This window comes from Lutjanus erythropterus, chromosome 19, assembly GCF_056507025.1.
Source record: "Lutjanus erythropterus isolate fLutEry1 chromosome 19, fLutEry1.hap2, whole genome shotgun sequence".
Taxonomy (NCBI): Eukaryota; Metazoa; Chordata; class Actinopteri; order Lutjaniformes; family Lutjanidae; genus Lutjanus; species Lutjanus erythropterus.
This window is the reverse complement of record NC_139335.1, coordinates 15542365-15568376: the sequence shown is the minus strand read 5'-3', so window position 1 is coordinate 15568376 and position 26012 is coordinate 15542365. Positions and strand designations below refer to the sequence as shown.

At 40.5% G+C, this 26012-nt stretch overlaps 1 protein-coding gene across 5 annotated transcripts in view; it reads right to left on the bottom strand.

Moving 5' to 3' along the window:
* Window positions 1-25535, bottom strand: part of crebbpb (CREB binding lysine acetyltransferase b) — a 38682-nt gene extending 13147 nt beyond the window's left edge. For all 5 annotated transcript variants that reach the window (XM_084744599.1, XM_084744602.1, XM_084744601.1 and 2 more), the window contains exons 1-12: window positions 24666-25535; window positions 11741-12339; window positions 7523-7690; window positions 5367-5619; window positions 3540-3653; window positions 2132-2377; window positions 1917-2016; window positions 1311-1448; window positions 1068-1185; window positions 719-893; window positions 476-538; window positions 53-174 (exon numbers count right to left, since the gene is read on the bottom strand). In XM_084744599.1, coding sequence (XP_084600725.1) covers window positions 53-174; window positions 476-538; window positions 719-893; window positions 1068-1185; window positions 1311-1448; window positions 1917-2016; window positions 2132-2377; window positions 3540-3653; window positions 5367-5619; window positions 7523-7690; window positions 11741-12339; window positions 24666-24750 — 2181 coding nt within the window. In that variant the 5' untranslated portion in view covers window positions 24751-25535. The remainder of the gene's footprint in view (window positions 1-52; window positions 175-475; window positions 539-718; window positions 894-1067; window positions 1186-1310; window positions 1449-1916; window positions 2017-2131; window positions 2378-3539; window positions 3654-5366; window positions 5620-7522; window positions 7691-11740; window positions 12340-24665) is intronic.
* Between the last annotated feature and the right edge of the window lie 477 nt (window positions 25536-26012).

Here is a 26012-nt window from a genome sequence, read left to right as displayed (position 1 = left end):
TGTTCAAAAGAAAGATAAAAAAAATCAAAGAGACAGAGGAGAAAGATCTAACCGGTGGGACGGAGCTCATGTTGATCTGTTGTGGATGGTTCATGGGGGAGGGAGCTCGAGGTCCCATGGGTGGTTGAGACATCTGCGCATTCTGCATTGCCATTGGGTTAAACTGATTGATTCCTGTGGGAACAGGTACACACACACACAATTGTTTATCAGTTTATTATATTTGGGACTTGTAATTTAATATTCAATGTCCTACTGGGATGGCTGACTGAAGCAGCTTACTTAAACATCACAGCTCTGACAAATGCATTCAACTTTAAGTGGTTAAACAATGCTGAAATGCCAATTTTCTGTATAAAATTTAAATATCAATCCAATGGCAAACTTAAGAACAAGGAAGGTAAGCCTGAAGAGGACACATGGAATGCTCTCCTTTGTAGTATGACTGCTAAGAAAGCAAAGAGTGAATGCGTACCTTGGGGCACCTGCATACGGTTCATAATCTGATTTGGCATGTTGGGCATAGGCACAGGTCCATCTGAGAGAAGACAGGGTATAGCAGCATTCAGTTATAAATTGCTATCGGTTACAGAAATGCTTTGTACTTGTATCAACTGCAAACTATACAATAGTTACTGGATGTCAATACTCAAACTCTTAAATTGTCTTTCCCCTTTAGTAATTTGTGACCCCGAGTGTAGAAAGTTTGGTTACTAACTGGGAGGTCGGACAGCCTGTCCCGGGCCCATGGCATTGGGCTGAGGCATACCAGGTTGCTGAGGGCCAGCTGTGCCCACCATGCTAGGCTGTTTCTGGAGCCGTGAGCGCCTCTTCTCCTCCAGTTCCTTCTGGATTTTGTAGATTTTCTCTGCCAGGAAATGGTAATACTCATCCTAATAAGAGAGCGAGAAGAAACAAAAGCCAGACAAGACACTTTTTAAAAAGAATAATGAATATGTTCCCTCTACTCTCATACTGACAAGAGACAGTTTAAACCCAAAAAACCTAAGATGACAGGTCATACTGGTGTGATTATTAAAAAAGAAGAAGTGTATCACATTAGTTACCCTGCTGTTAGCGGACTCGTACATGTCACCCTCAACCTTGCGTGCATATGCCACCAGGTTCTCCATTCGCCGGTCCTTCAGTGCTGCAGGGTCTGGGGTGGGGAATATGGCTTGTACACTGAAGAGAAACAGCAGAAAAATACAAAATCTCAGCAATGACCTGGTGCACCAAGTTCTATTCTACTTTCATTTCATGACAGAACTCAAGTATTTATAATGCATCCGTTTCATTGTTGGACTTACAGTTTGTGCACCAGGTGGGTGCGCAGGTCCTGAGTGACGTGTTCATGCCAGGCCTTCCTTACTCCGGTAGCAGAGAGAGGGGTGGCAGTGGGCAGGTTTCCCATACCTCCTGCTACTGACCCATCTGGCATCAGCTGACTGTAAAAGAGAGAAGCAAAGAAACTATTACTTAAAGGCAGAATCAGTAGGATTTGTCTGAGCTGTTCGCAATGCACCAGAAACATAGTTGACTGTTAAATCTCATTCCCAGGATGTCAAATAACAATGTTTTTGGGTTGGTGAAGTGTCCCCAAGCACAGCAAAATAATGAAAAAATAAGGAAATATGGGCAATAATATCTAAAAAAGGACAGACTGAGATCATGGATGCTTATTTGACTACAGAAAATCCACTGGACAGTGATTTGGTTAACAAGACCAAATAAGAAACCACATGACTCATTAACCTAACTGTCCTCCAGTATATGAATTAAACAGCAGCTAAATCACACAAGATCATCTCATTGTTTAGATGGCACTGATTGTAAAAGCATACATTTCTTGTGAAGGGCATTAAAAATAGTGGGTGTCGCGTTTTGTGTTACCAACTAATGGTGAGAATGCTCACTTGTTGAGTGTGGATGGTAGGGAAGAGTCTGAGTGCATGCCAGTCTGGTCTGAAGAAGGGACCCCCATGCCTCCTGCCATCTGGTTCATCTGATTCGTGCCTGAAAATCACACATCGTCATTAACAATGGGTTACAAGAAAAAGATTTAGCAACAGATTTACAGTATTCACTTATATATAATCCTCTAAAAAAGACAGTGAAGTCTATTCTGTACCTAGCGGGTTCATATTTCGCAGCTGCTGGTGCTGGGAGCCCTGGCTGTTCTGCTGAGCGGGACCCTGCCCCTGGACTTGAGCAGGGGACTGGTTTCCATATGGCAGGCCAAGGGCAGCGTAGGCCCTCTGCATGGAGCTGGGGTCGATGTGCGTGGCCGCACTATTAATGGCTGTAGCACTGGGCTGGCCAGGCCCCACCGTACTGATGGCGTTCTGCAGGCCAGCCCCAGGGGAACCTAGCATGGCTGGAGGGGGAAGACAAGGAAATATATAAGTGGTTTGGCAATATTAAAACTACAACAAGGAACATTCGTATTTTGTTGATTTTGGAGGCCCCTCTGGACAAAAGCAGTAGGCATTTCTATCTAAATAAAAATCTCCTCTTTTTTAACAGACAAACACACTATCCATAGTAACTTTTCCTGTAAATGTAAACACAGGCTCTTTCATTTGTTCTGGCATCAGTAATAAATTAAGTCTGTTTCAGACCTGTTAAAATTCTTTGTAGTATCTTTAAATGACGCATTTTGTTAGAACCACATCCTAATTACACTGCTTCTTCTAGTGTTTCTGTATGCTTTCTAAAATCAAAACATATATGAATTCAATAATAATTCAACTTTACACAACTGTGTGTGCTGCTAAAGTGTTAAGAACAAGGCAGATATTTTTTTTTGCATATTTATATGTAGACATTTCTGTTATATTATTTTTGTTGTACATTGCAGAAGAATGTACATATTTTTACATACTTATATTTTCTCAATTTCTTATATATTTTCCTATTCTTCAACAGGAGTATCTGTAGCAACAATCAACAAAGTATTTCTGATTCTGAAATCTTGAAACAAATAATAAACATTGATATACTTTTCAGTATGAATACCAAGTTCTTGAGAAGGCTTCCATCTAAAATCCCTGCACTGCTCCCTGCTGTGTTGACTGCTGACAGGGAGCACGCTGCCTCTGTGGGGGATTTAAATCTGTCAGAGGGCCTTCTAACCAATCAGAGAGCACGGTGTCCCAAGACCCTGCCCCCACACATAGCAGAGCCACAGAGCCCCTCCCCTGGGTGTCACATTACAGGCCCAGCCTTTCTAGAGGAATCCTCTCACTGTCGGAGCTCTCAGTCAGCGAGCCAGCACAGAGCTGTGGCAGGGACACACAACCTGCAGGTGGCACCACTTCATACCAGACACACTAACTGGAGGCTCGCTGCTGAGTGTCAACTACCTCCCTGAACAGCTTACAAGGTATCTTACAAGATTTTTTTTCCCCCCAAAATGACCACAACCATAAATATTTCTAAATCCATCAGGAATTATTTGCTCTGTATTAACTTCTAATTGAGCCCATGTATATTTTTTATATGAATGACAAAGAAGGGGAGCTGCTGAAGTTACTCACGTTGCTGGTTCCTTTTGTCACTAGCATTCTTCAAAGGCAAGCAGACTGGACAGTCGTGCCGCGTACAGTTCTTCCAGTGCGAGATGATCTGTCTGGATGATGCACAGTGAGCCACTGGGGAAACATAAAAGGGAAACAGAGGCATAGATTGAGGCATGGTGACAGGTAATTCAGCAGCATGTGACATTTGAAATTTAAGGCTTTTATTTTAAAGAAAGCTATGAAAATACATTGAACTCAGACACCAAAATTATTGTTTCGTTTCAGTCAAAAAAGGTTCTTGACTGCTGCAGTACAATGTGCAAATAGCTATGCAAAAGCAATTAAACATGTTGTAAAACCATAAACGCATCCTTGCATTTACTTTAAGCCTATTAACAGTATAAATATCAGAGTTCAAAGTTCATTAACCTGTGGTGACCTTACTACTCGCAGCTGTAAGAGGGAAACAACTTTCCACCAGGGTAGATGACGAAATGGAGTAAAACCATGAGGACATCAGTTTTAAGAAAGATTAAATTCATGTTTGCCAATGTTGTCAGTCACTGGGGCATCCGGGGATTAGTGGGTCAAGGGGAGTAAAGTGGCTCTATTCAAGCATTAAAAAAATAACTTATTATTTAACATTGTGGACAGACAAAGGAACATAAGTGATTAAAACACACAGCAAATCAGTATCTTACTGTGGTCTTTATTGTGGTTATGAGTGCTGTTGAATGATAACTCTTGCACTGACTGTCTTGCAGGTCAACAACAAAGCAATCTGGTTGATTAACTTTACATAAAGATGCAAATTTTATGAAATTCCCTAAACTGGTCATCAGACACAGATCAATAAGCAATTTTGCAAAGGACACTATTGGCGAGTGGGTTTATGTGCACTTTTGGCAGTTTGGGTGAACTTGAAACTACAACAAGTCAACAGAATCTTTTACAGCGTTGTTCCTACGATATGTAAAGCTAATGGCAGTGTGCCCATGTCACAGGCCCTGCTGAGATTCTTGTTCAATTCTTACCTCTTGTCTCAGATAAAAGTGTCTCGCATTTTTCACTCACACGTCTCATGTAACAGAAATGCTCATTTTATTCTATTCAACTGTCTGCACCAGCTTCTTGCAACTTGTGTCCGGAGGCATAAACGCAAGCAGAGGGATTTATTTAGATTTCTTATTCGAGTTATTTTTTGACAAATAGGCGTGTAAATGCAAGGCTGCCCACTAAAAAGGCACTGAAAATGTATTTTATCCAGTTTGTAACTTTACTGGGGTGTAGAGTGTGCAGAATCAGAGAGCAGCTCAGTCTGCTCTCTGAGCAGCAGCTGGGAGACAACACATGGGAACTTTCTGTTTCTGTGGGCAAACTGTACATTTACTGCCAACAGAAAACTTACTGCTACACTTGCCCCTGATCTGATCACCAACATGTCTGCTCTGAGTGCAGGCAACGGCATATTCTTTTTCACACTCATTTTTTTTTTCTCACTCACACATAGTGCTGTGCTTATGCCACAATCATATACATCATGTTGATGGAAACACAGGTCAGGCATATTGACACATATTGAAAAGAAATTGCAGATTGATCAGAAAGTTTGGCTGTTTATTTGCTGCTGGACAAAGGGTTATAGTGATTAATAGACAAACAATTCACCTGTAACATCAGAGTCACATAAAAGCTGCAGCTAATTTTCAGTTAGCACATCAACATATCCATTTAACACCTTGAGGTCACATGCATAGTTGTGCGTCCTCAAACAGGAAGTCAGTCAGACTGCATTCAAGACAAATTTTTTATCCAGTGCTCTGAAAAGACATCACTGTCACTCACCCTGGCAGGACTTGCCAGCCTGGCAGTGGGTCATGTGGTTGAGGACGTTCTTCATGGTGCGGCAGTGGGGCAGAGTGCAGGCCCTCACCTCCCCGTTGGCCTGCTCCCGCCGCTGGCACTTGTGTGCATGGAGCAACAGGACCAGCTGCTGCTGAATGAGTTTGCGCTTCTCGGGGTCGGCCGTCGGGCCCGCTGACACACCACCAGCCCCGGGGACCATGCCCACCGAGGCTACCTGCTGCTGCATCTGGGCCTGCAAGAGTGCCAATACACACACAGGTTAGGCACAGATCAGAATATCAGGCTTTCTTTGTTTTACGCTTTCAAGTTTTAAGTAAAAACAAAAAAGAAAACAATAAATATAATGCAGGGGCTTAGAGATGTGGGAGAAGAAAATGAAAAAGAAAATGATGAAATGTGAATGAGACCACCAAGAATGATAGGGAACTGGTAAACAAGGAAAATCTTAAAAAAAAACAACACATTATTAACTTTCAAAAAAAGAAAAAAAAATTGAGGGACTGACATTTCCTGTCTCAATGAAGTGTATTTCCTGTTCCTCAAACAGATTTGCATTGTACAGTGCTCTGTTTACTTTATGCCTTGAAAGAATCTCAGCCTGTAATTCAATAATATCAGAGTCGATGAATGCAATTTTCATTTTGTTGTTTAACAAAATACTGTATATTGTAGCAATATGTTATTGTCTGTATGCAGATAATGTTTGTGTGCTATGTTCACATGCACACAATAATGCAAGTCAAATTACTAAAACACAATGACCTATAAGCAATACATATGAACATCTTAGTCATAGTTATTTCCTTATGTTGATTATAAGCCGTATTCTATAAAGGCTGAAACGATTCCTCGAGTAACTCATCCCCCAGAGTTCAGCACCACTGACTAAATTCAACTGCTGCTGCATGGTGCTGCTGCATTAGAGTCAAGGAAACCAGTTAGATATTCACGATAAGAGTCTTGTCTTCTCTTTAGTATATTTACTATTGCGCTTTAATAAAACAAATATATTTTTCATCCGATTACTCCATTGACGGAATAGTCGGTAGAATACTTGATTACTAAAATAATCGATAGCTGCAGCCCTATAATAATACATTAATGTGGTGACATGCTGTTTAAAAGCTGTAGCAGTAGTAGTATTTTGATAGTCACAGCCCTACCAAGCCCTGTAACATCCCTGTAATGCTGTATGTTGTGTTTTAACAGGGACGCTTAATATGGTTCTTCTTTTCAGGTTATTTGGTTATGCACCTTATTTTACCTTGGATGGTAATTTACTTTAATCTCTGTCAGTGTGAAAATTACTACATTAAAAGATTTAGGCTCAGTACAATTGAGTTGTTGTTTTTTTCAGTACAGCTGTGTACATCAACCACACTCTTTACATGCACTTGAAGTCTCTTTTTTTCTGAATTATATCCATAACTACAAAGTGTACTGCACTTCTGAGCACACAGCAGAACTGTGACTGAACAGGTCCAGTCTAGACACTGACGGAGATCTGCAATGGCTTTCACTGTGTGGGTGGTGCAGACAAAGTTTGGGCAGGAACCATAGTAAACCTTAAGTACCTAAGGATGACACAAGGCAAATTAAAGTGTAAACTGTTACTGTATTTACACCAAGACCATGTGGCTGTCTGTTTAAACTACTGTATGTGTGATATGTTTGCTTTATTTCCAACACTTAACACAGTACAAAAGGAGACAAAGGGTCCTTTATGGCAGCATGTCAATGTTTCTTTAAGACTTCCCTCCTTCTGAAAGTGCAAGGCCAATAGCTAAGTTAGTATGCATACTTGAATGGTTGCAGACAGTGTGCTCATGTCTGTGGAGGAGACTGTGAAGCAACAGATGAGGCATTAAGCAAGACTAAAGAAGCATATCCATTTCTAAGGAAAAACTGCACAGATATTGTTGAAAGGAGAACACGCACACTGTGAGTATGTATTACATTATTGCAGTACTAATGCCCCTGTGCCCCTTTTATTTTCTCTTCACTGCCAGGTGTAACACAATAATATTGTGAATACAGATCAATGTTAATTAATGTTTTCCTCTAATGTCAATTAAAAAGGGTGTGGGACAGATATCCACCTTTAAAAAAATAAATAAGTAAACAGTGTGTCTCACCATGTTTGGCACACTCCCAGCTCCCTTCAGCTCAGCAGGGAATTGGGGCAGGTTGTTAGAAAGGGCTGTCTTGTTCTGGAGTTGTTGGGCATTGACCCCCGCTGGCCCCATCTGCTGCACCCCACCCTGACCGTACTGCTGTCCAAATGGAGCTCCTGACATCCCCATCTATAGTGGACAACGAGGGGAGAGGGTGGTCAAAAAATTTGCATATCACACAGCATACCGTCACGATAGAAAAATCTTTTACCTCTGCACTGAGAGTCAGGATTTCCACCAATACACTGCCAACATGTGGGAATTTCATTTTCTTATTATTTATTGTATTTTTAAGAAGTTACAGTGGGGCGGTTCGGATGGAGAGCTTACCAGCGACATCTGTTGTTTAAAACATTAATGCACTACAGAGAGGCAAACAACTTTTCCAGGGGAAACCTTCGAGGATCTTTGTGTGAATGGTTTAGGAGTAAGAGTTCAGTTTAGCAAGGGAAAGAACAATTGCATAAGAATATGATTATTACTCTCTCTGTGTTACTGTTGTAATGACCTGAAACCCGAATGGTTCCCAAACATATATCATATTAAATACAACTAAGTCCCAGACAAGTGGTGCCTAAACAGACCCCTTTAGACCCAGCAATGATATCATTGTCCATCACAATATTTCACTATAGACATCACCCAACCACAGTCAGCGTACATCAGACCGTGTACCCGTATCATGACAGTGCAGCACACACAGACAGACTGTTACAGTCCTAGAACAGCTTCAAACTTTGAGAACGCATACATAGCTGGGTGGGGATCAGTATGTTTCAAAATCAGACATGTTGCACAACTCTATTCCTATACACAATGCTTTCTACCCCAAACGTTTTCATTCATTACTTCTGCCTTGAGGTGATTTGGTTCCTCAAGTTCACACATAGGCAACATATTTAGGGACTGCAGTCAAAAAGAGCTTTAAACTACTTAATGTTTGCTCCAATGTCTCTTCAATCTTGAGCCTGACAGGATTAGTATAAGTAAAATTAAATGTGAAGTCACTACCAAAATGTGTAGAAATGCTGCACTTTTAGTTCATAATTGGCCACAGAGAGGGAATAGTTAGCTTTCCTGTTCAGTCTTCAGAAGTCATTTATCCCCATTTACTCTCCGATGGCCATTGGCAGGCATCTGTATGCTGCCTTTGCCTGCCTTGCTCCACAGTGGCCAAAGCAGCAGCCTGCTTTGCTTCGCAGAGGTTTCCCCACTGCCGGTAGTGCTCAGGCAGACAGAGCAAGCCCAGCCCAGTGGAGAGAAAGGGGAGGAGACACATAGAGAGAAAGACCAGCTTGCTCAACAGCTGAGCAGAGCACTGCGCTGCTGCTGCCTGCCCCTCCCCCTCCGCTGCACAGAAACACAGATGCTTGCCTGCTGCTTCCCTCCCGTTCACACATGAGCACGACCTCTTCCTCCTCTCCCACACAAGTTCTCTTGCTTGATGATCTGTACTCATTACGGAGGAGTGTCAGAGGAGGCTAGAGGACAGCACTGTCGCACAGGAAGTCTCCAGTGTTTTCCCTTCTCTTGGCATGCCCTCTTCTGTTCCTCCATCTCTACACTGCCTCCCCCACCCCAACAACAACACACAAACCGGCCCCTCTAAACATGATTTACAGCTCCATTATCAAAGGCCAAAGGCCCAGAGAGAGACGGCATATGCCAGAGAAAGAGACAGAAGAAAAAGACGGGGGAAAAAGTGAATACTAGCAAATACAGCATTAAATGAACGCCAAGAGAAACAAAAACACCTGAAACCAGAAAATAATCAGGTTCTTATTTACCTGTGCATCATTTCCATCATATGTAGGATCATCATGATGCCCTTAATAACTAAATTAATTCTTATTTGCACAGTCAAAGAGTTTATAGCATCTAAATGGCACTATATTGTGGCAAACACTGAGCAAGGCTGCACTAACACATCACCAGCAGGGTAAAACTAACCTGTCTCACAACAGTCTAAAGCCTGCTCTGGTTCTCTATTCAGAAGCCTGGTGAATTCTCTCTCACAGTGACAGGAGAACCTGACGTTGATGGATCAAAAAGCAACTGAAGGTAACTTCTCTGTTTGTGATGTCCTCTGTGTTGACTACCCTACTATGCCACTGTGTACTAACACAGCACTGCTGTGCATCTGAATATAGCCAAAATGTTCATGAGAGCAGAAGGAGATGGACCAGTGGTTTAACTTGCCAAGATCAAGAGGAGAATCTTTTCCTGACAGTGAAGGTTGGCAATATCACAGATCACTGCTGCAGACAGGTTGAGTAGCAACAGTGAAGATAAATCTACTTTTTAATCCCAAAAGTTTAAAAATAAAACTCTCCTCCCACCAGTACACAGCTTGAGATGAGAGCAGAATCCGGTGATAATTCCTCCAGGATCCACAGCTCGGCCCCCAGCTCTCTCCTCCAGAGTTCCCCAGTGCTCAGAAGCTATCTTTCGGCGAGCAGTTGCCTGCCTACACAGTATTTGGCAAAGTCCCGCAATACACGCAAATTTTACGCTGATCTTGAATATTTTCAACTTGCATATTGTGTCATGTAATTCATGTCAATTGCGTCATGCAGAAAATTTGCTTAACTTTCTGTGTGAACACAAAATATATCTGCAGTGATCATCTCATTCTCATTTGTACTGATTATACTGCATGATAAGCATGATGAGTAGTTAAATGTACAATAAATCTTCCTAAACAAAACAGTGACAATCATCCAACTCTGAAGACATCTTACTTCCTCAGGCTAGAAGTCCAAAACTTTACACCCTTACATCCCTTGCACACCCCTAGCACATACCTTGGCCAACATGAGCAAAGACAAAACATGGAAGAACAAGAAATTAATCATTCTGGTACCTGTGGTAACCTGCCAAAGGGGCAAATCTCTTTTATTTGGTCCAATCTGGTCCAACAGTCCTTCATTTCTCTTATAAATGCAGCACATTTATACTCAAAAGTATAAACCCAACACTTTTGTTTTTGCTCCATTTCTTGTGAATTTCAACTGTGTACACAAAGAGTTTTATTTCTCTAAAATTTTGTTCACAAATTATTTAAAACCTGTGAGCTTTTCACCTTTGCCAAAATAATCCATCCACCTGACAGGCGTGGCATATAGAGATGATGATTAAAGAGCATGATTATTGGTAGGTGTACCTTAGACTAGGCCACACAAAAGCCACCATAAAATGTGTAGTTTTATCCTGAAAAAGGGCATTTATTAGCCACTGAACTATGGCTATTTATTTTTTTTTTTCCCCTAGGAGGGCAAAGTCATGACCTGCTTTACACTGCCTATGATTGACAAATACTCATTGCCTTCACTGACTGCATAGGTTGAGGAGTGAGGAGGAGTCAAACTGAAGTCAAATTAATGTGTTGTATCATATGCATCAACACACAGATCAACTGTATGATCTTTCTTTCAAAGTCATATTAAGCCAGCTACATTTGTCCTGGTCTGACCATACCAGCCAACAAGTCACTCTCCACATTTCGGCAGCACGTTTTTCTGATGGCAGAGACCGCAGTTTCGTTCAGTCTTTATTGTCCTGCATGGCATTTGTTTCAGTTTTGGAAATTGATGCACTTGAAAACCCCCTCAACTGGTTGTCTGCTTCCTACTTGAGACCCGATAAGAAGAACAAATCAACACACGGTGAGAGAGATAACTGATAACAAGCCAGCAATCAGGTTAGGCAGTAAAAATAGTACGTTTCATTTCAGGATAAAAAGATTAGATGAAAAAATAAGTCTGAAAAACTTAACATAAGGTACACTGCTTGACAAGAACAGCCCATTACAGTGCTGGATCAAAGCCATTTCTAACCACTCATATGGCAGTTCCTTAGTAAAGGACAGCGCATATCCTAAAGAAAATGCACAAGAGGGTTGGTTACATTTGCTAAACTGCCATTATTTTGTAAATAAGCTCAGACAGAGATAACAAGCGCTCCTACAGAGGAACCTTCAAGTGTTGGCAAATATAGTGACAAGGACAACAACTTTAGGTTTGCTGTGGATAAATAAGGTAAAAAGATGTTAATGGTGTGGCAGTACTTTGGTCTCTAAATGTCCTACAGACAGGCTAGTGTGGATGTATTTTATGCCATCCAATAAAGCAAGTTGAACATTTATACTGAAGTCAATTAAAGCTGAATTTTGAACCTCACCTTGTTCATATTTCCAGCTTGCTGAGCATTCATCGCATTGTGTGCACCCAACTGTGGCCCTCCTTGTGTGAGTGTCTCTGCCAGCACACTGCCTCCAACACCAGGTCCTTGTGCCCCCTGCATGCCTTGGCCCTGGTACTGCATGCCAGGTCTACCCCGGCCTGCCGGTCCCAGAGCCCCATTCATCACTTGTCCTGCCTGGCCCATGACCCCATGACCCTGCCCACTGTTCAACATGGCCTGATTGAAGCCCATGCCTGTGCTTCCATTGCCTTGTCCAGCAGCTCCGCCTCCTTTCTGGGCCTGGGGAGACTGGTGATTAGTAGAGCCCTGCCCCAATGGACTTTTACCAAGCACAGCACCTAGCTGGCTTCCCACCATGCCTCCCTGTTGGGGGCCACCTCCTAAGATGGAGGAGCTTCCTGGTCGCAGGAGCTCAGACAACTGCTTGTGTTTAGCAGCTGCATCAGGGACGATGGAGTTGAGACCAGGACCTCCTCCACTTGGACCGCCGTTGGAGGACATTCCCATTCCCAAGTCTCCATTGGGGATGAGCTCATCTGGAAGGTCGTTTTCCAGGTCAAACAGAGACACAAGATCTAAAAAAAAGGGAGAAATGGGAAATAAGAATTAGCCATCATCACCTCTTACAATCAATAACAACAGAGCAAGCTGCTATCTACCAAACAGAGAAACAAAAGTTTTAGTGTGATGTTATTTGATTTTCTTAATGATCTGAATAATCAGTTATCAAAGTAATCTGACAAAGGACCAATTACTCAGACCTGAGCTAGCACTAGGCTTTAAGCAAAAGACCAATTGTTGTTGCCACACTGAGGGACATCATGCTGAGAGCACTGAATGACATATTTGGTTTCCTGTTCATTAACTTGGGGCTACAGAGAGAAAAGAACCAGGAATAACAGAGTAATGGGTGGAATCCTTTGTCTTTTTATTGCCAAGCTCAAAATTTGAAGATTTTCTCGAGTGGCTGCCAAAATCCATTGAGTAGAAGGATGCAACATGTCTCTTTTAATTATATCAATACCAAGTAAGCATATGTTTGCATTTAGAGAGATAAACATGCCATAATGTAATGAACAAATGACCTGTTTCTACAAAACAAAAATCTGGTCAATTAAATTATATTATAATCAATTAAACACTATCGAGTAATGTTTCATGAAGAAATATCAGAAATTATATTTTCAGCCTTTCAAACACAGAGATTTCCTGCTTTTCTCTGTGCATTTTCATGTCAAACTGAATATCTTCAGGTTTTGGACTGACAAGACAAAACATTTAAAGACATCACTTGGGACTCTGAGAAACTGGGATGTCTATTTTTCACTGTTTACAGAGCTTGTATCCCCATCTTTAGTCTTTGTTGTTATTTGATAACTGCTAATAACACAATAACACAATTTGTACAGGGGCAAGTAAAAGAAAAAGACACTGAAAAAAGACACTGAACCCTGAATGAGCATTCATGGGTACGTGCATGTTTGCTAAAGCAGCTCAGTCTGTTGTAAGCTTATCAAAGGTATCAATACTTTTTCTATACCCCATGTTTAAACAATACAATATCAGTCAAGTGTATCAAAAGCACCAAAGCTATGAAAAAATATCTAAGTGCTCAGTCAAGACCTCAGTTTCGTTCAGTCTTTATTGTCCTGCATGTCCTACAAAACCAGATGGAGGTCAGTGACTTTTTCTGTACCAGCAAGATCCTATTTTGTGTGACCAGAACTCTTTTTTCCCCATGATATCAAAAGAGGTATGGAGTATTGTTTTTTTTAACACTAGTATTGTATCTAAGTTTAAAATTCTGCTATCATGACAACTTTTGTCTGTTGTAACTTTACAGTTCTTGGTGACAAGAAGAAAAGTTTTAGCTGTTACTGCAATAATTGTTGTGGCTGTGCAGAAAAAGTAAACAAGAACACTCAACACACACAAAATAAACAGAACATTAATGAAGGTTACAGTCCAAATCACACGTCTATGCCAAGGTCCTTCACGTGAGGGTGTGAGAGCGCCATTTATGTCAGCCAATAAAGATTTTACCAGCACAACAGCCACACCCACACATACACCAGCTCCGTGTCTGAGACTAGAGAGAAATTCAACCTGTTTTATCCATGAGATATGATGGCAATTAATGGGAGCTTAAATATTACAGCCACAGACTTTAAATGGAATTCCTGAGCTGTAATTGCACAAGATTAAAACAACAAGTGTCAGAGTTACAGCAAGAGACATGGATAGCGCATACTTGAGAGCAAGCACCTGTCCCTTGCTTGGGGCCTATTTAGCGACAAGATCGAGACCACACAAACTTAAGAGGGAGAGGATACAGCAAAGGCAAAAAGCTAGCTGAAGGAGAAAAAACGCCTTCAGCATGGCGAGCCTTTTCAAAAGGCAGAGAGTGCGATTTGAATTTGCTCATTATACAACAAGGATATGATGAGCATATCCAGCAGCAAGATATCACATGCCAAGTAGTGACAACGGACACATCCACTAACCAGAGAATCCCAACACTTGAGTCACACTATTCTCACCTGAAGAGGACATTGCTGCTGCCGGCTGTAATTCACCCAAAGCTTTTCAACAGCCACATGAAAATCTTCAATTAGACTCTTCAGTCTGGGAGATAATAACACGCTGTGCGGCAGGCTGTTGCTGCCTTACCAGAGTCAGAAAGAAATGGGATGGAGATTTGAAGAGCAAGATCCCCACCTTACCTCTCCCAAGAGAGAAGGAGCAGAGTCACTACACAATCATGGCAGTTCTAAAGGGACATATTAAATTCATATGGAAGGGAAAGTAGTTACTGTGCAGCCTTTAACACACAGTAGCAGTCTATATGCTGGAGAGGTAAGGTAGACTGTGGAGGGTTGGTTCAGCCACCAAAATGGAAACACAAATAAGGTAGTGATACAGGTATTCAAATCAATCCGACTATAAAGCCACCTGCAATTATCTTCAACAACAACAACAATTAATAATAAATAAAATGTATAAATTATTAGGCCAAGATGAATAGAGCCCCTGTAACAGGGTTCCTACAAACTTTCCATTTCAAAATTCAAAATTTGCAGATTTCTTGTTAGATTTTTCAGACCAAATTTGACACCTAACTTCCCATTCCCATTTGGAATCCTCCCAACCAGGCTTTACAGTGAGCACTGTTAAGCCAGGCTTCGACAAAACTTGCATTTACCCATCGTGGCCATTGCATCCTACACAAAAAGTTTGACAACATTCCTCTTCCAGACATCTCTGCCCAAAAAGGAAGTAAAATAATCAGTGATACCTATACTCATTTTCCTGATCTTCTTTAATATCTTTTAGCATTTTTAATACATAAATTGAGTTGAAAAAGTAATTTTCACAGCATCTGTGCAGCCTTGTAAAATTCATGTCCATGGATTTTCTGATAACTACATCACTGTATAACTCATAACTCCACAGTGATATGAAGTAGCCAGCCAGCCAGTGGGGGTAGCCAAAAAATTCTTCTTGGACATTTTAAACTGTAAAGTTGTAGTGTGGGGCTGAGGCATAGACTAAATTTTCCTCATATGACAGGTTCTGCAGTAAAACGAGATGTAAAAAATGATAATTCCTTCATTTGATGGAAAACACGCTGCTCAAAAACCTGATCCTGCTCCAAAACACCATGAAAAGTGCTCAGCTTGTATGATTTTCTTTTCTTTGGAAATTCTGAATTTTAACCCGCTTTTTAGAAAAGATTATAGGGGCAATAGTCTGGAAACACAAATGTAACGTAACATATTTCCTTGAGAAATAGCTCAACATGTTATCAACAAGACACAAAATACACATCTTTGTTTTATTTAAGCAATTCTAGCAGAACATTAGTTATGTGAAACATTTATTCATGATGCACAAACACTTTAAGCAAACAGAATAATTAAATATTAAGGCTCTCATTCTAAATGTCTACTTATGTCCACCTATCATTATAAAATTAAAGGTCTTAGCCAAACTAATAATGTCAAATGGGGTGCAATTACTGTCATTTTTTGACTAACAAGGCGGACCAAACAAAACCGTAAGAAAACCTGTGAGCTCCAGAGAAATGGTAAAATGCATTAATACATTATTAATCTGTTAAATTCTTCATGGCAATTAATAATAATTAAACATTAACATCCCTAGATTACTTAACTGTCCCAGTGCAGGAATACAGGATTTGCACAGTACATATAGGTCAATGAGTAGAACTTAATTATACCTGTATATTTGGGGGGGGTCATTAGTGTAACTGGATGAGACTGGGACTGTGTCCTCACTCTCCTTACTAGATGATGACTGTTAAGCAAAGTTTGGTTGCATGAACCAGAAGATGGAAGAAGATGACATTTTGCTGTTTTTCATTTTTTTGCGTTGTGAGTGTGGATAGTGGGCTTTCTGAAAACCCAGTGTTGATTTCATTTTGATGTTGTTGGTATTTATATTTATACCTTAGCATAGCCATATCCTCATTGTTCACTGCTTTGCCACCATTCAACTTGCACAACCTTAAAAAAAAAAAAACTTTGCAAGAGATTTTTAAAAAATCATGTGTAACTGTGACATCTCAGTATTTAGGAACAGGTCAATTCTGGATACATTCCTTCAGATTGGCAGATGTTGCAAAACAATGAAGAAAGTTTAATGTCACATCTAAAAACTGAGCAAGTACAGCACTGGAGTGTTTTCCACACATTTGATTGGCAGTCCATTTGTAAAACCTTTAATATGGTCCTTTATAAGAGCTGTGATGACTTCAAGATGTGCAAAATTAGTGGCACACTACACTTGTAAAGCTGGGGCTGCAGTCATTTGCTGCACAGTGTTTAGGAAAACCACATCCATTTAGAGAAAATGACAAGAAAAAAAATTGGCAACACTACACGATCTGAGAGGGCGAAAAAGTAGTTTTATTTAGCTCTTGCAAACAGGCACTGAGATTTTGAATGAATGAAACAGCTCACAGTCTGGTTCCAGAGGATGTGAGCATCTTGTGAATGTGTGAGATACGGAGGTTAACGGCAGAGAGAGGAAAACGGTAGACTTAAACAGGGCTGCAGGGCAGGACTTTTTGAAGTGGCTGATTGGTTGGCATCCAGTGCTGCCCACTGTTCTCCTCAACTCAATCAGCTCCACCTCAGCTGAGACATTAGCCAGCAGATCCAGAGTATCACCTGCCACTGCTCTGCTGGTCAAAGGCAACATTTTAACACATGACTGTATTTAAATTCGTGCTAATGCTAAAATAGCTGAATAATGTTCACCCAGGGGTTGGGTGATCATGTACACAGGCCAGACAGTGGAGGAAACCCCGCTAGGTGAGCACCAGGATCGGAGAGAGTCTGCCCTTTTCTCACCTTTAGTACTGACACGCCCACTCAGCCATGCAAATGAAAACAAGCCTGACACTGGCCTGTGGCCAGAGGCACAAACACATACTGACACAAGACCAGAGCACTATAAAAACTGTCACACATTAACATAAACATCAAACACAGGCTGCTAATCTGTGGCTGCTAGTGACAGCTCAGTGTACGGCGGCTGTATCTGTGGCAAAGTGAGACGCCTTTGCTATCTATCAGACTACCAATAATGGAACAGCTTAACTAATAAACGTGACTCAGTAAGCCAAACCCATAAGGCTATACTGTGGTAGTATTCCTTTGTAACACATATATAGAAGCAAATAATTGCCATAATGAATGAAATCTGTGAAGCAACTGAAGCCAGTACCTAATTTTGAAATTTTAATAAATAAATTTAAAAAAAACGCATTCACGTATGTTCTACAGAGTAGCCAATGAAAATAATTTAAATTCAAAGAAACCAAGTAAATTTAAGTGTGCATATGAAAAGGGTACTATCATGGAGCAAGGCTGCAAGCTACAGGTTCCTCACGGATCTTCCCCCAAATTTTCTCAGAACTGAAGGTTTTTCAACTGAAGCGAAAAAAAAAAAAAAAAAAAAAAAAACTGTGCCTATCTTCTCATCTGCAGCCAGGCACTTAAAATCTTCTCAGTGTACTTAAGACCCTGAGCTGCATCCAAGACTTCAAAGAGAGCAGGTCTACAAAAGACACTGTGCCATGTCTTACTGAATACGTGTGTGTGTGTGTGTGTGTGTGTGTGTGTGTGTGTGTGTGTGTGTGTGTGTGTGTGTGTGTGTGTGTGTGTGTGTGTGTGTGTGTTTCAAGTGAAACAGAAAGGGCAGCAGTGGGGAAGCAGTGTCAGGCTGCTTTATTGCCAAGCAAAAGCTCCTGTCACCCCTCTGAGAAGATGAGCTGGAGACTGAGGACTGTCAGCCGGCTAGATAATGCAGCCACCCCTGAAGATAAGACAGACCAAACAAAGGAACTTCACATGTCATACTGTACATGACAGACAGATGTTTCCAATCTTCACTGCAATTTAAATTGAGCAACTGCACCAGTGCTTATATATTCTGTAGAAGATGAGAGTTAATAAGTCTCTGCAGTGGTGGTGTTTTCAATGTTTGATGCTAAAGCCTGCACAAAGAAAGCCAACAATGCTACGTTCAGTGCACAATAAGTATATACGTACAATACTACGATGTGTCTAGAAGGGTAATGTTGTTGAATAGACCCTTGACTCAACAGCTGACACAAACAGTATTTTACTACTAAATTTTAAACACAGTGAAAGTGGTGCCCAGCAGCAACGTAAAAAAAAAACAAAACTCCCCACTCCAAAAATCCCACCATTTTAACGTTTTTCAATCAAAATAAGAATAATGTAAAAATCATCATTACCTCAAAAATTGCAAATCTATAACATGTAATATGCAATATCAGTCAAAATAACTGCAATTAGATTCATAATCTTTCAGCCTTTGTCACCATTGTAGCCAATGCTTTGCAAGAGGCTCTGCAAGAATGGGGATTAGGCGATGGTGAAGTGTCCAGTCTCAGTTTTGCCCGACAGCGAGTGCACTGTTTAGGCTGGCCCTGAGTGAGCTGCTTTGGGCACAGCCTGACCCGCACCGTTTCCTTTAGCATCGATAAGTGGGAGAAAGCGTGCACAGACCGTGCCCTGGCAGTTTGTCACGCAATCAACGGCATGTTCTCTCACTGCTGGAGAAAGACACAGGAGCTGCAGAAAGCCCAGGTCGAGCCTTGCTTTCCAGACCACTCACTGGTGGCATTAAGTTTATTATTAGGGACCAGCCTAGAGTTTTGTGGACAAAACTGTAAAATGTTAATAAAAAATAGATAATTAAAAATAATTAGGTTATATAGCAAAACCACCAAATTATAAAACACTACATAAAAGCCAGACTAAATAGATGGGTTTTTAGTTTACAATAAGAAAAATCCATATATTCAGCATCGCCTCTCAGATCCTCTCGTCAAAGGACCCCATTACCATGATTAGAAAGCATTTGGACGTGAATAAACACTGATGTGTGTTCACATTTTGTTATTTTAGCAATGGAACACTGTTTTTAGTCATTTATTCATTACTTTATTTATTTATGCATCTATCCATCCATCCATCAGGCGCAGCGTTATGGGTGGGCCTAATGGGCCTGGGCCCACCCACTTATACAACTGGCCCACCTTAGATGACTGGGAGAACATATATTTTCTTAACTTTTATTTTTGATTATTAAAAATCAGCATTTTAATACACGCTTAAGACAAAAAAGTTTCCATTTGACAAAAAGACAACATTTATTCAGCTATTATCGCGTGAGGGCTGGACCAATCACAATGGGCCATAATTCGTCGCACCAGATATATTCGTGCGCATGCATGGCACACTATAGCGGTTGTTCAGCAGAAGTGATGACCGGTGTACTGAGGAAAGCATATCATCGTCTTATTTTACACTCGCAAATGCATTTTTCATCAAAACTAGAACGTCTATAAAATGTAGACAATACAGGAGGTAGAGCTGAATGTTGCTGCCTGACTTGACTGTCTTCAGATTATCTTCACAGCACAGATAGATAAGTTTATGAATGAACAGCGCATCGCACCACGCTCTCTCTCCTGTTAAAAGTCATTGTAGCTCACCCATTATTCTGATCACTTCATTTCTCCCTGTCCTGCAGATTGAAACTGTTAAAAAGATTTTAAAAGCGTCATAATCAACTGGAAGTGCTAGTCGCCATCCACAGTATGATACCAGTGATTTTTGTTAAAGTGAGATTACCAGTTGGAAACAGTGTTAACTTTTGTAATTAAAAGACCCAACCGAAGTTACAATGACCCACCCAAAATTAAAATCCTGGCGCTGTGCCTGCCATCCATCCATCCATCCATCCATCCATCTTCATTAAACAATTCACTCACCAAGTTTGCTCATGTACAGCCATGCGGAGTATCTACAGTCTGACAGCCATGCTGGATCAAAGCCAGACTGACGGTGGTGACCCGTCTGCAGCTTTTTACTGCGTGCTTTGGTGAAAGGGCTGAACAGGTGTGTTTGGCCCTAGTCGTGGCGACGTTAACAGGGGCAGGAGATTGGCAAGCACTGTGGTCAGGGCTGGGAGAGATGCTCTCATTTTGGCTAGCACTGGCCGCAGAGCTACCTGTGCTTCCCGCCTCGCCACGTACGGTTCGTTTAAAAAACGCCGTTATTTTTGTTTGGCCGGGCGAATGGTTGGGGAACCTCCATTTACAACTTTTGTTTTTTTTTGTGGGGGGGGGGGGGCGTCCTCCCAAATAAACTATAAGAGAAACACTGATATTGAACTGAATATCCTTGGATTTTAGAAAGACAAAATAAGACATTTCAAGACATTACCAAACTGAGATGGACATTTTATAGACATTGCAGCCCTAGATTAAAAACAAAACTAACAAGTGTTTATTGTTATTTGATAAGTGCTAATAAATAAAACAATTTGTACAGGGGAAAATTAAAATTTACTTAAAGCAAGTAGAAAATAAAACAAACGCTGAACCCTGACTGTGCCACACCCTTTTCTTTTAATAACTGAGGTTGGTAAAATTGTCAATTAATTTTCGCCAAATAGGATTGTGCAACTCGCTGGGACTCCAAGCAGAAGATGACGATAGCATGGTGGACCAGAGGCAGGCAATCAATCATGTTCTTGCATTTGACCAATGTGAGCCTGATGAGGCTGATGTGATGCATTCAGTGAACAAAGTGCTGAAGCTAGCGAGTGAGTTTACCAACATTTTGTCTGGTGCAAACTATGTCGCCACATCACTTACTACTGTAACTTAAAGAGGACATATGATTAGTCCCATTCATGAAGACAGGCAACTGACAGCCAACCTGAAAGCTGGCACTGAATTGATTTTGGACAAGAAACATGATCCTCTGCCAGAAGCAAGCCAAGATCTTATGCCCAAGGCAACATTCATGGACCCTGGGTGACTACGACTCGAATTTGAACAGGCCAAGATGATGATAAAGGAAGAGGTGGTCATCTTTGAGCGGAACCCAGTGAGAGGAGGAGGAGATGAAGAGGAAAAGGGAGCTGCCGCTGAGCCCCAGCCGCAGCTCCAAAAAAATAAAAAAACATAAGCAAGTTTGGAACAAAGAAAAAGCAGGCAGAGTCAGAATCAAATGAGGCTTCCCCTGCTGGTAAAGGAAGCCAAAAAATATTTTTGCGTGTGCGACAACCCGTGCATCTAAGAGGGCGTTCATCACAGTGTGGAACATAATCATCTTCTCAAGATCCCATCTTAAACCAGAGAGGGTGAACATGTGGAACATGTACAGCACCGTCAGCAACTGCCCATTTAGTTTTCAATCTCTGTAAAACAACGATGATTAATCGATTATTAAATTACTTGCCATCTATTAATTGGTTTGAGTCATTTTTAAGAAAAATGTAGTCAAATTCTCTGATTAGCTTCTTGAATGTAAAATATTTTCTAGTTTCTTTACTCCTTTATAACAGTAAACTGAATATTCTGGGTTATAGGCAAAACAAGACATTTGAGAACGTCATCTTGGACTTTGGAAAACACCGATTGACATTTTCACCATTTTCTGACATTTTTACAAACCAAACATCTACTGGATTAGTCGTGAAAATTGACAAGATTAATCAACAATAAAAAATAATCATTAGTCCCATAACTAATTTTCTTTCTGCATCATTCTGAATAGCCTGTTGACTTAAGCAGTTTATCTTACTTTATGCTACAATGTGGAAGGCTTTGTTTTTTCATTGATTTATTCAATTCCTTTGTAAGAAGTTCATTTATGTGGTTCCATAGTGTTTGCCAATTCCACTTACTTACTATGTGTTTCATTTAAAACTTTGTGGATTCATTTGTGTTGTTTTATATTAAGGCACAGATATGCCTGGGCCAATGTGTCATCCGTCTTATTAAAGGCACAGTTCACTGAAAATTCAGTCATTATCTACTCACCCTCATGCCGATTGAAGGTCTGGATTGAAGGTCTGGTTTAGTTTTTTAGTTCACAAAATACTGCTGGAGTTTCACAGAAAAAACAGTGCTGCAGAATCTCCCAAACATGAATGGTGACCATTTTGCAAACATTAAAAAAACAACTAAATAAAAACAGAAAATGCCTCCATACTGCTCGTCTGGTGTACTTTAAGTCTCCTAGAGCCCCAACATGCCAAGTTGACTAAAAAAATTGTGATTTACACCATGTTTTTAGCCCAAATCTTCACTGTAGATTGTTACATTGGAGCCATGTGCATGTGCACACTGTCTGAACTGGTTGTGTGTGTTGTGATGGTGTGCAAATGGCATGTCATCTTTAGAAGATTTGGATCATGCCAGACAAGCAGTATAGAGATGTTTTGTTTTTGTTTGCAAACTGTTTGAAAACCACCATTCACTTACATTACTTTATAGGTTCTGCAGCACTGTTGCCCTGTTGAAGTCCCACATGTTTTGCGGACTAACAACATAACCCTGACCCTCAATCGGCATGAAGATGAGTAGACAATGACTGAATTTTCAATTTTGGGTGAACTATCCCTTTAATAAAAGTTCCGTGTAATAAAAGTTTGAAGAAGTGGCTTGTTAGTTTTGGAGAAACTGGTGCTGAGTTTATTCTGTATTAAGTTAATCTTATCCTTCACTCAGAGCAGCTCCCATTTCTTAGTGACTGTCAAACATTTTTGAAAACATAATATCCTCAGTTTAAACAATCAAACTTTTAATTGTCCACTTAAATCTAGTGAATGGGAGTGTTATGATATTGATTCATTTTTCTTTCACCAATAACCACAAAGGAGAGAAAACGATATTTCACAACAGAATCAATGACTTAGTATTATCATTTCACATTTTCTTATTGTGATAACCAATAACCAGATTCAGCAACAGTCACGGAGAAGCAGGCGCCGCAGCAATGTGGGTTTATTTAGTGTCAATGAAAACACTGACTATGCAAAGGACATGACGCAATTTCAAATCATTGAGAGGATTTCAATACAAACCCTGGTGAAATGATTGCAGGGTGTGTTTAAGTACTTTTTGAACATTTTTAGAACAAGCCCATTATAATACTGGTCACTGTAGTTATGATATTAAATTTTACAGTTTCATCTCAAAACAGAACACAGCAATTTTCTGAAATGTCACCAAATGTTGAACGGTAACAGTTTATTCTACGGCTTAAGTGTGCAAAAATTCAGCCTTTAGTCCATCAAAATAGATGATGACAAGAGTAAATAATGGGCACTCTAAACTTTAAGCGTATGTATCCTTTTTTTGTAATGAAAAAATCTTTTATAAATTCACACTAATCACATCAAACAAACAAACTTCTGAATGCCTGTTTCTTCATCAACCACTAACCATAATCACAACTGATAATGTACAAGGGTGGCATGTTATCAGCAGCCAATTTAAGCAATTAGACAATGTGCTGGCCACAAAATATGTGTAAGCTTTTTTTTTTTTTTTTTAAATACAAAAAGTAATTTATTTTAAAACTCTTCCAAGTAAAAGTTGCTCTGCAGGTTGGACTTGTGATAACACAGACCCTCAGGCTAGTTTCTAATACTGAGTCTTGTCATAGCAGCAGTTTTTCTCAGCTAGTAGTCTAGGTCTATGTTAAATAAAGTAGCAGCACAAAAGTCGGATGTAGGTATAAAACACACATAATCTTGTGGTAACCCAGACCATTCAAGTATTTTGCTGAATGAAAGGGGGGCTGAACCTTCAGTGGCAGGCTGACTTAGTGGTGAGACAGATTATCTTTCTATCAGACAACACAGGTTCAAGTGCTAGTGCTGTCAAGAGCTTGCAAGATGAAGGGTCAATGAGCAAGACATTAAAACCCAGTCCAACTTCAGGGATACAGAGTCAGCGTGTTCATGTGTGCTGTGGGCAACAAGCATAAGAGTTCCTCCAAAGAGATCACAATATTTTATCATGTCAGACCTGTGAATGTGCAGGTGCCAAGAGGAAATTCAAGGCAGCACCAGTCCAAAAAGGTGTCATGGGGGAAAAGGAAGCAGCACTATAAGACCCCTGCAGATAAAACATGTCATTCACCTTTATATCTCAGAGATGTTCTGATAGCAAAGCACTATCATGTTATTAAACTTAACTTTTAACCCTATAAAGCTGAAAAGTTGGGACCGTTCTGGCCCTGTTGACTAATTCTCATGTGATGAAGAGGCAGTGAGTTTGCACTTTTTAAACACTAAATGCTGATTGAATCCAACAATCCAACACACACTTGATGTACAGTTTTCCTGTGTATTTGCACAGCATCACTGAAGTGGTCGATGGGTTTACTTCGCTGTATCTTTTCCTTTAACGTGGATGCATGCTGCCTCAAAAGCGAACCAGACTGTGCAGTGTGCGGGGTTAACAGACATGAATATTATTGAAGTTAGCACATCCTCTCTGTCAGTAAGTTACATGTGAAAAAACATGCCCTGTTCTTACCTGGGCCATCTGATACTGAGAGAGGTGAATTCAGCTTAGGTCGCTTTGCAGTGGGGGGTCCGACGTCCAGCAGATTGTCAGCCATCCTGGTCGGCAAATTTTATGAATGGATGATGCAAGAAATTAACAGCAGGATGAGTCCAACTTGTCGGCCTCTGGCTCGTAATAACTGGTAACTTTTCCTAACGTTACGAGTATAGGAGCAATTTAACAGTTTTTTTTTTTTTTCTGGACTGACTGGCAGACTGGCGAAATGCTGCCTGGAGAAAAAGGTTTCAAAAGAAAGGCAACAGCGCCACGCTTCGCCGCCGAAGATCACCCCATGATAATCCAACACCCAACACCCACATAATTATCCTCAATAATTACGTCCAAAAATTATTTCAAAAATAAATAAAAATCAATCATAAAATATTACAAAAGGCGTCAGCAAATCCCTTTCTCCGCAGATCGCCGGTTTCACGTCTGCACAGAATCATTTTTTTCGCAGTCGAAACGAGCAGCCATAAAATCTATCTTGGGCTTAAATAAAAAGAGCAAAAATCGAAAAATATTTTCTATGAAGTGGATTATTTTTCTCGTCGCTGTCTCCCGGTAAATACAGCGTCTCGGGACGGAGATACGGCGAGAAGCGGCGCTCTCTAAAGGGAAATCAAATATACAGTGGGCTTTCGAGACGATAAAAACCCATGTAACCCTCACATGTTTGCATTAATTCTCGTCGGAAGAACTAAGACTTCGATTTTCTGCACGAAAAAAGCCGTTTGAGACCCGTCTAGGCAGCTCCGTTCGGTTTTTAAAATTAATGCTCCCCCCGAAATCCCGATTCTGAGCCGCGTCAAGATGGCGGCTGTTGATTCCTCCGATACAAAAAAGTTTTTTTTTTTCTTCCCAGCTAGACTGTGGGGGGAGGAGGGGGAGGTGTCGCGCTATGACGCCCTGACGTAAACCTGTGTCCCACCGTGCGTCATGTGGACGTACGTGAAGTTGCCTCTAGGGGAGGAATAACCCAAAATAAATAATAATAATAATAAATTATCTGTGCTACCTGCTTTAAACTTAACTTAACAACTTAACTAAACAAACACACGGTAGTCACTAGTAAAACTACGATTACAATAACATAGAGTAGCCTAAAAAAAAAAAAAAAGTGAAATATAAAACAAAGTGTTTAAGAGGTAATTCCAGAAAAAAGAAACAGAATAACAGTAGAAGTATGACAAGTAAAATAATTAATTGAAATAGAAAAGTAGTATTGGTAGTTACATTGAAAAGTGATAAAAAAAAAATCATTTTGCATCTCATAATAAACGTTAAATTGCAGATTAAATCAAACGTAATATTGAA